At 39.7% G+C, this 13,238-nt stretch overlaps 1 protein-coding gene across 2 annotated transcripts in view; it reads right to left on the bottom strand.

Moving 5' to 3' along the window:
• Positions 1 to 2,863: 2,863 nt before the first annotated feature.
• Positions 2,864 to 13,238, bottom strand: part of IQGAP2 (IQ motif containing GTPase activating protein 2) — a 141,466-nt gene continuing 131,091 nt past the window's right edge. For both annotated transcript variants that reach the window (XM_058169267.1, XM_058169268.1), the window contains 6 exons: positions 12,701 to 12,788; positions 9,683 to 9,895; positions 8,321 to 8,481; positions 5,096 to 5,239; positions 4,835 to 4,943; positions 2,864 to 3,680 (listed from right to left, as the gene is read on the bottom strand). In XM_058169267.1, the coding sequence (XP_058025250.1) occupies positions 3,567 to 3,680; positions 4,835 to 4,943; positions 5,096 to 5,239; positions 8,321 to 8,481; positions 9,683 to 9,895; positions 12,701 to 12,788 (829 nt within the window). In that variant the 3' untranslated portion in view covers positions 2,864 to 3,566. The remainder of the gene's footprint in view (positions 3,681 to 4,834; positions 4,944 to 5,095; positions 5,240 to 8,320; positions 8,482 to 9,682; positions 9,896 to 12,700; positions 12,789 to 13,238) is intronic.

The following is a 13,238-nucleotide window of genomic DNA, read 5'->3' as shown; positions in this document are numbered from 1 at the left end:
AACTGCTCCCTCAATAACCCGCGCAGGCGCATTCTGGACTAACTGGAGTCTCTGGGTACTCTTCAAGGGGAGCCCCATGTAGAGAGCATTGCAATAGTCCAAACGAGAAGTAACGAGAGCATGAGTGACCGTGCATAGGGCATCCCGGTCCAGGAAGGGGCGCAACTGGCGGATCAGGCGAACCTGATAAAAAGCTCTCCTGGAGACGGTCGTCAAATGGTCTTCAAAGGACAACCGTCCATCCAGGAGCACGCCTAAGTTGCGCACCCTTTCCATTGGGGCCAATGACTCGTCCCCAACAGTCAGCCGCATCTGCAGCTGACTGTACCGGAGTGCCGGCATCCACAGCCACTCCGTCTTGAGGGATTAAGCTTGAGCCTGTTTCTCCCCATCCAGACCCGTACAGCTTCCAAACACCGGGACAGTACTTCGATAGCTTCGTTGGGGTGGCCTGGGGTGGAAAAGTACAGCTGCGTGTCATCAGCGTACAGTTGGTACCTCACCCCAAAACCACTGATGATCTCACCCAGCAGCTTCATATAGATGTTGAACAGGAGGGGCGAGAGAATTGATCCCTGTGGCACCCCACACATGAGGCACCTCGGGGTTGATCTCTGCCCCCGTCAACACCATCTGCGTCCAGTCAGAGAGATAGGAGGAGAACCACCGATAAACGGTGCCCCCCACTCCCAAACCCTCCAACGGGCGCAGCAGGATACCATGGTCGATGGTATCAAAAGCCGCTGAGAGGTCTAATAGGACCAGGGCAGAGGAGTAACCCTTATTCCTGGCCCTCCAGAGATCTTGGACATTTATTCCATGTAAATTTCCTTTATCTTGAATCCAAATGTATTTAAAATGCTACAATGCCCAAATTGGGGAAGTTTTTGTCCCTGGAAGCGATATCAGCTCCATCTCTCAACATTATACTCTCAGGGGCCGGTTTAGCTCACGCTGGTAAAGCCTGTTATTAAGAACACAGTAGCCTGCAATTACTGCAGGTTCGAGCCCGGCCCAAGGTTGACTCAGCCTTCCATCCTTTATAAGGTAGGTAAAATGAGGACCCAGATTGTTGGGGGGGCAATAAGTTGACTTTGTAAAAATATACAAATAGAATGAGACTATTGCCTTATACACTGTAAGCCGCCCTGAGTCTTCGGAGAAGGGCGGGGTATAAATGTAAACAAAAAAAAAAAAGATCCGGCTGTGTTGTCAGGCCAGAAAGTTCTAGGGAGCCAGGGAGATTTTGCAATTATTTTTGCAATTTTTCTTACTGGGATTAATATTATCCTCTCCTGTTTGTGTGCTTATATATAATTATTTTTTAAATTGTGATTGTTTTTAAAGTATTGATTCTTTTTTAATTTAGTGTTCTACACCACCCAGTCACTTTCATGGAAGATGGGACAACTAAACAAATATAAGTAAATAAAATAATAAATATAAGTGTATATAATTAAAATGTAACTTTGGCTCTTTCATTCCTAAATTCCAGCACTATTTCAACGGATTTGCTATAGATTTGCCAACATTCCCATAGACTGTTAATGAATGTAAAATAGTTTTTAAATGTTAAGGTAATGTGTAATCAAACTCTGGTTTTCCAGTGGTCAACTTGATATCTCTGAAAACCTACAAATGATGTCAAAACAAAAGGCTTGTTATCTTCTCTCTTTATTGTTCTCAGAAACTGCATTTGGCCTCTGAACTTTGAGGCTTTCCTTTACTGGATCCAAAATAAAACCACAATCATACAGATAGTCCTCAGGCTATCACCATTTGTTCAACGACTGCTCTAAGTTATGATGGCACTTGAAAAAAATGGACTTATGACCAGTCATCACACTTATGACCACTGAAGCATCCCTGGGTTACCTGATCAAAATTCAGGGACTTGGCAATTGGCCTGTATTTATGATCACTGCAGCTATCTTAGGAAGCGTTCTCCTACATTGTGTAAACTGCTTCCACTTCACTTCCTGCCACCACCTATCTCCCCCTCCATCTCTACCTTTTGGTTGCCTTGCACAGCATGGACAACATGAGGTAGCTGTATTCCACCGCTACCTACCTGCTGCTTTCTCCAGCTGACCTTCATTTTCTTCACCTTGTCTCTTCTGTTGGGCTCACCAATGCTGGTAGTGGTGAGGGTTGGCGGTGATCATGCGTGCATGACCTATTGCTGGGATCAAGTTGAGACTGTTGCAATGGGGCAGGCTTGCCAGGAGCCTGGTGGCTGGGAAGGCAGAGGCGAGCCCAGCAGAGGGGAGATGAGAGAAGGAAAGCAATGAAGTCAGTTGGAGGTAGTGGCAGTGAAGCAGGGGGTGAAGGCTGAATAAAGCAGCCATTTCAACTTAGCCATGCAATTCAGAGTGGCCGAAAGCCAGAGATAATGGGGATATGGTAGGTAGGTGGGAGCTGAAGCAGAGGCAGATCAGATAAGGCAGGAGAAGTATAAGGTTCTATATATCTAAATCTTTATATATCATCTATATATCTGAATCAAAGAAAGTCAGAACTCATCATTTTTCTATTTTCCTTTTTGACACATTTTTATAATTTTTTGAGCCTTTTTCTAATTTTCTATCACTGTTTACCTTTTAACTTGGCATATTTTTTAAAAAAATCAATACAGTTATAGTTACGGAAAATCTGGGTTACTGCCTTGATTTTGTAGTCAACTCATGTTCTATCAAAGCCATTGCAAAATTTAAAAGGAATAGTCCATTGTTGGAAATGGAGCAAGAAATTCTTTAATTTACTTGCATAAGCAGGTCCAGCAGTATTACTGCATTTTTTGAGTCCTCCCGACTAGCTATAAAAAAACTAGTTATTGAAAGAAAATTAAAAAATTTACTAGATGATGATTTATTGCATTTTATTTGTGATTTTTTTTTGTTTTCTTACAAAAAAGACAGGCACAATTTATTTAAAATACCTCAAATACACTACAAAAAACAGATCACTATTCCAATTACTTCTTTATACTTAAATTAAAAGGCTGTGTATAGATTTTATTGAGGCAGTAGTGCATTTTTAATAGGAATGAATTGCAAAATATATATTTTATACAGTAAATGTTAAATTTATTATTACTTATAAAACTTTGAATTATACAATAATTCCTTTTACAATTGACAGGCTTCTGGAAAAATAGCACTTAAGAAATATTTGCCAAAGCTATTCTTTAGAGACTCATATTAGAAATTATTTTTCCTATGAATAATAAGGAAAACTTTACTTGATACTGATTTATACATATATAATTTTACTGAGGTAAGATTTCTATATATGCTGTTCAAATGTCAATATCTTTAAAATCAGACATACAGTGTTTGGATGTCACTTGATCTTATCTTTTTAAATTGAGTACCAACACCACAGAAATCATGAAGTGTTTTAAGCTGATTCATAGTTTCTTATTTTATTATTATATTATCAAAGGATGAAAAAGGCACACAGGTAATTTCTTCCGGGCTGCCTTGAAGAAAGATCTGTTGTATAAGAGATTTAAATATTTAAGCTACAGCCAGAACTGGGACTTGATTGGAACAAAATGTAGTGAATCATTTTCCGTAGAATTTCTTATTCAGCAGAAAAATCAGGAGGTTTACATTCACTTTAGCTTTCTCAAACATTTTCATTACAGAAACACCTTCATATTGCATTTGAAGCAAGTCCTGCAGCAAGGAAGAAAAGTGAAAGTATTTTAAAATTGAAATCAGAATTAACAATGTTTATAAGTTACACATGGAAGACAAGCAAAATGTGAAAACAGCCCTCCTAGCATTTTTTCTAATGCTAGAACAGGGCTGTCAAACTCCTGGCCCGCGGGCCAGATGCGTCACGTGCTGGCCACGCCCATGCCTGGTTTAGCAAAGGGGGGAAAATTACCACCGTGACAATGTGAGTTTGACACCCCTGGGTTAGATGGACCTAAATTCAATCTTGAAAATTAAAGTCAAGAAGTCTCAAAACCATTTATACCATTGATACAATTAAGACAAACAGAAAACTGTCCACTAGGAAAACATTATATACTATTTAGACAACTTGATGTGAGCCTCTAGAAGTTGAATACTAGCCAGCAATTATCATGCACTTTAATATAAAATTTATTCCTGAAGGCAAGCAGTTTGAAGAGTCAGTCGCTTTTGCTATAATAGATGGTAGTTTGCTGCTTGTTTTCCTTTATTTTGGGGAAGATTAGTGTTCCTGCACTGGGAAAGAAGAGACCCAAACCCAATGACAAATGCAAATCCAGTAAGATCCAAAAATGGCAAAGTATTGCTGAATTGTGACTACTTTAAAAAGGATTATAATCCTGCATTACAAGAAAGCATAAGTATCTCTGTAAGAAACTGAATACAGGTTTATGCAAATTGTCAACAGTTACAGTATGTCAGGGTTTCTCAACCATGGTAACCTGAAGATGTGTGGACTTCAACTGACAGAATTCCCTATGATGGATAGGAATTCTGATAGTTGATATCAACACATCTTAAATTTGCTGTGGTTGAAAAGCACTGCTCTAATCAGTTCTTCTAATTTGTGGCAGTGAATGTTTTATCTCAGAGTTTATCAATAATAAACCTGGCAAAAATCCAAAAACTGATCTGGGTGTAACTGATGGAATTCTGCCTTTTTACTGTTTGAAATGAAGATCCCTTTAATAAGAGTAAACTACTTTTCAGTAGAAGTCCTCCATTTCAAAATAGGTCCTCAGATACTACCCAAATGCATGCTGCAAGTTAAATGCATACCCAAATGCATGCTGCAATATAATTTAGAAAAGCCTCTAATAAAGCACATATGATTTAAAAACACAATTTACCTGAAAATGGAGCTGTACTTTTTCCATCTCCACACCTAAGAATTTAGCTTTAATATCAAAGTCACCCACCTCTTCACCAGGTGTAATTTCAAACATCACATTCTTAAACCTATAAAGAAGAAAAATAAGCATTTGTAAGTAGGAATACATTTCACATTAAAATACTACAGAGTTAAACCAAAACACTTGTGAAAAATGACTCATTTAAAATCTAAAATGAAAAATCCATTTGAATAGATAAATCAGCTATACAACACCTACTGATTAGGCTGAAGTTCATCGATTTCTAGAATAACTCCCTTTTCATATAGTCGTGCTGCCGTGTATTTCAGTGAAATATTCTTCAGTTTGTTTCCACTTTTCTCCTCTTGCTTTCCATTTAATTTAATAGATCTTCGTGAATTTCTGTAAATTGAATCAGGTAAACAAATGTTAGGCCAGTCACAGAAGAAACATGTTTTCCTTTTGCTAATAAAGATAAAGATAAAATAAATACAAATGTTTTTAGATTCAAATTTAAAATAGTTTATCAAGCCAATATCAACCTCTATACTGGCATTCTCTTTTTTTAAGGAGCAAAGATTCCCCTTTTAACAACTTGTTAAAAGGGGAATCTGTGTTAATAAATTAATGAAATAAAAATAAGAGTTGATGATCGTTACCTCCACCCTCATTTTATGAGCCAGGATCTTCCCAATGTCTCGAAGCCTGGATGAAATTTATTTATTTATTTATTTTATTTATATGCTGCCTTTATTTTTTTAAATAAACAATTCAAGGTAGCAAGCAAATCTAATAGCAATAGCACTTAGACTTATATACCGCTTTATAGTGCTTTACAGCCCTCTCTAAGCAGTTTACAAAGACCTGACCTTTTTTCTGTCCCCCAACAATTTGGGTTCTCATTTTATCCACCTCGGAAGGGCGGAAGGCTGAGTCAACCCTGAGCCTGGTGAGATTTGAACTGCCAAATTGCAGGCAGCAGAAATAGCCTGCAGTACTACACTCTAACTACTGCGGCACCCTGGCTCCTAATGCACCTTCTTCCTCCTATTTTCCCTACAATAACCCTGTGAGGTAGGTTGAGCTGAAAGAGAGTGACTGGCCCAAGGTCATCCAGCTGACTTTCATTGCTAAATTGGGACTTGAACTCATAGTCTTCTGGTTTCTAGCTTGGAAGCCTTAACCACATTGGATATTCAAAAACCTGACCTTATTTCTGGACTTTTGGGGAAAAAAGCTGTGCAATAATAAAGATAATTGATTATGGGGAATGGGACAACTTGCCACACCCAACCTGCTATGGCCAGCACGCTATGGCCAACTCACTGAAGCCAACTCACAACAGCCAACTTGCTGCAGGATAACTTGCCATGACAACTTGCCACAGGTCAACTCGCTATGGGACAATTTAATAATTCTATTTAATTATTTAAAGTAAAAGGTTTTTTTAAATTTTTGCCATTCACATTTTATTCTTCCCTCATTTTGCATACTTTCTTTAATAATTCTATGCCACCATTTCTTTGCTACGGTGTAACTCTTGTCCCGCAGTGAGTTCTCCTGTGACGAGATGGCCTTAGTGAGTTGTCCTGCAGCGAGTTGGCCGTGGCGAATTGTCATAGACCCTAAATTATGTGCTTCAGAAGTGTAAGGGGGAGGCATTTTTTTCAGTCTGTGGAAGGGAATATATTCATTAATAATATTTTGTCCATCTAGAACTATGGGCAAAATATTGTGTCCCATAACATAGTGTAGTTGCTAGAGAAATTTTTTGTTTTTAGGTTTAGAGATCTTAAAGACATAATTTATCTCAGCTGTGTCAATATCACAGCATCACATTGTGGTCATTTGATGTATCACGACTTTTCCCCCCTTTGCTAAAATGGGTGTGCATGGCTAGCGCATGATGTATCTGGCCCGCAGGCCGCAAGTTTGACACCCCCGATTTATCTGGTTTAACTTGCAGTGCACAATACATTCACTCTCTCTTCCTACTTGTTTTATTTAAAATGGCACAATCAGTGATCAATCATTTTCTGTGGGGGCTCCCACACTCTGGAACGAGCTTCCCCCGGGTTTACGCCAAATACCTGACCTTCGGACATTTCGCCGCAAACTCAAGACTCATCTTTTTATCCGCGCGGGGCTGGCTTAAATTGGGATTTTAATGTTAAATTTATTAATTTTAAACGGTTTTTTTTAGTATGGTAAATTTTAATCACTGGGCTAATTTAAATAAGTTTTTTAAATCGTATTTTAAACTTGTATATTGTATTGTCGGTTTTATTATGCCTGTACACTGCCCTGAGTCCTTCGGGAGAAGGGCGGTATAAAAATCAAATCAAATAAATAAATAAATAATAAATTTTGGTACTGAATTTCTTCAATATTAATGCAACGTTCCCAGAGTCTGCATCTAAAGCAGTGGCCCCCCAATTTTTTGGGCACCAGGGACTGGTTCTGTGGAGGGCATTTTTTCCACAAATGGTGGGGGGTGGATTTTGTGAGCTGCCTAGATCTGATGTATGCACAGATGGGACTTTGCTTGCTTGTGCTGGCAGAGCAGTGCTGGTCTGGAACGCAGGGGTTGGGGACCCCTGATCTAAAGGACATAAATTGACAATCCTTGAATAATACCAGCTTCTAGAAAAAATCACTTGCTTTACATATGAAGTTGCTTATTTGAAAGCATACAGAATGACATTCATTACACCAGAGGCTCCCAAACCTTTTTGATTCATAACACTCACAGTGTCTCAATTTTTTTTCACAGCACCAAGCTGTTTTATATTAAAATACCATGTTTCCCTGAAAATAAGACCCTTTCTTATATTTTTTTGAACCCTGAAAAAAAGCACTTGGCCTTATTGCCCATGCGCTCAAAAGCCCAATTTGGCTTATTATCAGGGGATGATTTGTTTTGGGGAAAACAGGGTATGTAACCATCCATATAATTATGAAAAATAGTCTGCATTGCCTAAGTTGAGAGGTTCATCTTAGTGGCATCTGTAGAGCCAATGTCCTTAAGATTTCTTTAAATATTTAAAAGGGTCAATAATTTATTTTCTAACATAAAACAGCATAGTTTTGATTTTTAATAAGGTGTAACCAGTGGTGGGATTCAAATAATTTAACAACCGGTTCTCTGCCCTAATGACCGGTTGGTTGGGTGGGCGTGGCCATGGTGAGCATGGCCGGGGGTGTGACAGGCACCACTCAGCCTCCTGCACTCCCTGGAAGCAAAAACGGCTGCGGGGGGCACTGTACCCTCCGCACAGTTTTGGGTCTAGGAGGCCTCCCTGCACTTACCTGGGAACCAAAATGGGGCACAGGGGGACTCCTGGGCGGGGTGGAGCCAGCCAGCAATTTAACTACCACTTCGTCCGAACTGGCTGAATCCCACCATTGGCTATAACAGATAACAATAATGCAAACATTTGCCATAGAAAGTATTTTCTTTATATATAAAAAGATTTTACTCACTTTCTTGTCAAATTATCTAAACATGTTTTAATGTAGGTATTGTAATAATTTATTTGATCTTCATAAAAAGCTTTCTTGGAATTGAGTGCATTCAGTGTCTGCTGAAGTTTTACCAACTCTGCTTTTCGATGTTGTCTGTATCTTCTTTGATTTCTGATATCCTAAAAAATCATTTCAGAAGAGAAAAACTCATTTCCTTACTGGATTTTTTAAAATCTGCAAACAAACCTACCTTAGAAAACTGCAAGAATAAGATTTTAGGAAAAGAATGATAGGAATCTGAAGGATAATTGCTGTTTATGCTTTTACAGGTAATCCTCAATTTATGACATAGCTGACCACAAAATTTCTGTTGCTAAACAAGACACTTGGTAAATAGGTTTTGCTCCATTTTACAACCTTTCTTACCGCAGTTGTTAAGTGAATCACTGCAGTTGCTAAATTAGCAACACAGTTATTAAGTGAATCTAGTTTCCCCATTGACTTTGCTTGTCAGAAGATCACAAAAGGTGATCACATGTCCTATGGACATTGCAACTGTCACAGGTACAAGCCAGTTGCCAAGTGTCCAAATTTTGATTACATGACCATGGGGATGCTGCAACGGTCGTAAGTGTTAACAATGGTCATAAGTCACTTTTTCAGTGCCATTATAACTTTAAACAGTCACTAAACAACTGGTTGTAAATCAAGGACTATCTATATTGGCAAAGCAGTTGTTCATTTATTTATTTAGGAAATTTATATGGCCACTTGCTCACTCATAGTGACTCTAGGCAACTTATAAGCAATAGGAACACAATAGAAAATAACAGCCTCTTTATTCAAACGAAGTGGTCATTGTGATGCTACATAATGTTTAATTTCATAACCAGTATTCACACTGAGATTCAATATTGGTATTTAGGAAGCAAGTAACTGGGACATTGTGCTATTATGGAGAAGCTGACTGCGCTATACTTTCTACATGATAATTGCAAAACCATCCTTGTACTTTAAAAATGAACACTATGTACGAATCTTTACAATTCAGGCAACTAAATTAAACATACTGAAGCTGCATCATGTAGTTCATTACCACAACTGTTTTTAAAGTATAGTTCAGAGAATAACTAAGAGTCATTGCAGCATGAACTTGCAGTTAAAGTAAGTTTATAATAAAACAATTATATATTTAAAATTCATGAACAAATATCATATTCAGATACCCAAGCCTATCATTTCTTTAATTTAGGTTACTAGGAATATTTCATCAATGCTTATATTTCACTTTACAACATGCTATTTTACTCAAAATGAACCTATTATATTCAAGATGAAAAGCAGAAAATGATTGGAAAAATATAATAATATTGCTACAACCTTGGCTATTTCATTGATGATTTCTTGATATTTGTTTTCAGATGAAACCAGTCCAGCTTGTTCCAATGTTCGCAGGTTTCTTTGGATTTTTCTTTTCTTTTGTTCTAATGGTAACTGCCCTTCTTCAAGAATAGATCGACTATGTTTCATTTTCTCTGGTGTTTTAGAATCCAAAATTGCACGTTTTTCTATTATTTTCATGTGTTCCGTTTCCTAAGAAAAAATAGCAAGATATATTCATAGGTAGAGAAAGATTACGACCTTTTACATAAGCAAGTTTATATGTTCATATCAGAATTAAGAATAGCATATTCTATCTTTTCATGAAAACACAAAGCCAATATATCTAATGAACACATTAGGCAGGCATCAAGGAAGATTCAACAATAAAGACAGACATTGCAGTGGTATAGCAGCAGAGAGTTGTAGCATTTTTAGATGGCTGGCTTTATCCATATTTCTTCTTAGATTCATATCCTGTCTTTTCTTCTGGAGGTTAAGATGGCTTCCTTGACATCCAGGAGATATATTTCCTCATTTTATCCTACAGCAATCTGTGTGCTTGTTGGGCTGTGAATGACTAATCAAAAATCACCCAGTGAGTTCCTGTGCCTGAGGGCAGACTTGAATCCGGAATGCTTAGCTTTAGTTCTTAGTTCTTACCCCTACACTGGTTTCCTTACTAGGAATAACCCTTTTTAAAAGTGGATTAAAAAATAAGCCTAAGGCAAGAGGTATTTTTAGTTCTGTTATTACAACACAAATATTTCCTAACAGACAGAGATAGTATGTAAGGAAAGCAATGTAGTGGTTAAGAATTTATTTAGCCTCTCCAATCTCTTCAACATTTCCTTTATAACCATTCTTCTAGATACTTTCTTCTCCTCCAAATATTTTCGTATTTGGATAGTACTCCAGCAATACATCTCTGTAAATATTTCTCTAAAGGGCTGAAAGCAACTGGCGTATGGACTTTTCTTGATTTTATCCCCACAATAATTACGCTGGAAGGTAATTGAGAGAAAATATGTCATCCAGGGAGTTTTTATGATAAAGTTTCCATTATTAAGAGTCTTCTCAGTCTTTGAGTATAGGATCGATGGTTGGATAAGTGATTGTATTGTACACTGGTCAAATTGTGGGAATTCTTATGGAAAATAAAAAATTTTGCCCGGAAAAAAAAAAAGAGTCTTCTCAGTCCTCATCCAAAATTTTAATGACTACAGCTTTTTGACATCTATTTTCTTACAGTAATATTTGTAGATTAGGTAGAGCAATATGTAAAAGCATGTAAACATAAATACTGTGATGCAGCTCCTGACATTTTCTCAGAATGTTTTTGATCTTTCTATCCAATCACATATACCATGTTGAAGGAGAAACCTCTCATTAGAGAAACAAATAGTGGTATCCCAATTTTCTGAGATCAGGGACACTCTAGCCAGCATGATCTGAAACTCTGCTGACTGGGTTCTGTAGTTCACCATGTCTGGAAATCATCAGGTTAGGGAAGGCTAAGCTATCGGGTCTAGGGCAGTGATGGTGAATCTTTTTCTCATTGCGTGCTGAAAGTGTGTGTGCGAGCGCGTGTGCCAGCACACATAATGCAATACAATCCCTCACATGCGCTTACGACCCCCCATGCTCCACCCCGCGCATGCATCCCGCATTGCACATGCTTGCCCCCGCACATGCGGTTTGCCCCCGTGCCCCATTTTGGCCTGGAAAGTCATTATTCCAAGGCATGACTGGCATGGCTGGACGCTGGCCAGAGCGTGAGGTGGGCAGTTTGTGCCAGCAAAAGTTGGCCGCTTCCTGGTCAGTGCGCCTCTTACCGCTTACTGTGACCGCTTCTCCACCAGTGGGTCTCCATGAGTAAGGAGCTGTGCTCTCCTCCAGTCCTCCTGGGGCAGTTCGGCTCCCCACCAGCAGCTTCTCCTTCTGGTGCTCCAGAATAGCCTCTGTCTCTTAGCTGGCACAAACGGGCTGCCACCGCAGCCTTCCACGGCCCTCTCTCCCCCGCCAACTGCTCCTGGTGCTTCTGGGGAAGCGGCAGCACAAGAACCACAGTTGCCAGAGGCGAGGTGGCGGCGGCGGCAGGAGCAGCAGGCCGGGGCTTCCCTCCCTCCGCCCAGAGGCCTGGGACTATGCCAGAAGCCTGTTTGGGCAGGGAGACAGGGAAGCCCTGGACCGGCCATCCTTGCCACCACCCCCTCACCCCAGGCGGCAGCAGTTCTTGCACAGCCACTTCCCTGGCAGTGGTAGGAGCAGCTGGTGGGGGAAAGAGAATGGCAGCAGCCTGCATCAGCAGGCCGTTCGTCCCAGCTAAGAGGCAGCAGCAGCTCCTCCTCCTGCCAGCCTCGTGTTCTGGGCAGCATCCAGCCAGCCATACCTGGCCTCCCCCTGCAGCAGCCCATGTGGATCCCAGGCAGCTCAGCCTTGGGGCCTTTCCTTGCAATGGCAGTGCTAGTGTTGAGGCAGGCAGGTAGCTGGGCTCAGGGGAGTGACTGGTGGCAGTGCTCCTGGCTGGCAAGGAGTGGATGTCCCGGGGCTGCATGCAAGCAATGATGGCATGGCTGATGCGCACACATGCTAAGACATTAAGGCCAGCTGATTGTCACGCGTGTATGTGCACCAGTAACCAGCAGACTAGCTGCCTGGTGCGCATGCGTGCCCTGAAAACCCAGAAGAGGAATGGGTGACACCACGTGTGCCGGGTGACATGGATCTGTGTGCCATTTCCACCACGTGTGCCATAGGTTCGTCATCACGGATCTAGGGAATCATCCTGCACTAATCACATTATCCTAGCTTCTAAATGAAGGTAGAAGAAAGACTCAAGAGTGCTAATCTAAGTTATTGGAAATAGGGCAGAATAAACACATAACGTACTTGTTATTCAATTATTCTCCAGAATGGAAATGGCTATTTTACTTTAAGAATATATTCGCTTATTTGTGTTTTACAATATTATTTCGGAATTGAAATATTCAGATTCATCCAAAATGGACTTGTTACCTGAAATTCAGAAGCTGGTATTTCCAGAATTTTTGCAAGTGACTCCCCAGGCTGAGCTTGTATTACATCCATAATTAGCCTTTTTGTTCTTAATGAAACAATCAGAGAAATTGTGATTAATGGATAGTTATTAAAGACTGCTACATTATTTTATATATAGATATCTATTCAGAAATAATTCTCACTATATCAATAGAATCTTCCCATATAAATATTGATCCTCCCTGAGGAGTACTAGATAAGACCTAGTGGGAGACCCCACTAACTCTAATAAAAAATGTGAATATATAATCAAAAGAGGAGGTATAGGTATCTGAAGGCATGAGAGAATGCAACCTATCCAGGCAAAGAATTACTAAATGAAATCTAGAAGCGATAGCAAGTACTTTCAACATTGATGAATTTTCAGACTACCATAAGCATAGTCTTGTTTAATTGTGGCTTTATGTTGATTGATTTCTGTAGCATGCTCTCTGCAAATGTATGTATGAGCCTTCAAATCAACATTGACACCTGGAACTGCCTGGGGTATGACTCA

This window comes from Ahaetulla prasina, chromosome 2 (genome assembly GCF_028640845.1).
Source record: "Ahaetulla prasina isolate Xishuangbanna chromosome 2, ASM2864084v1, whole genome shotgun sequence".
In the NCBI taxonomy this organism is placed as follows: Eukaryota; Metazoa; Chordata; class Lepidosauria; order Squamata; family Colubridae; genus Ahaetulla; species Ahaetulla prasina.
This window is presented reverse-complemented; position numbering and strand designations above follow the sequence as displayed.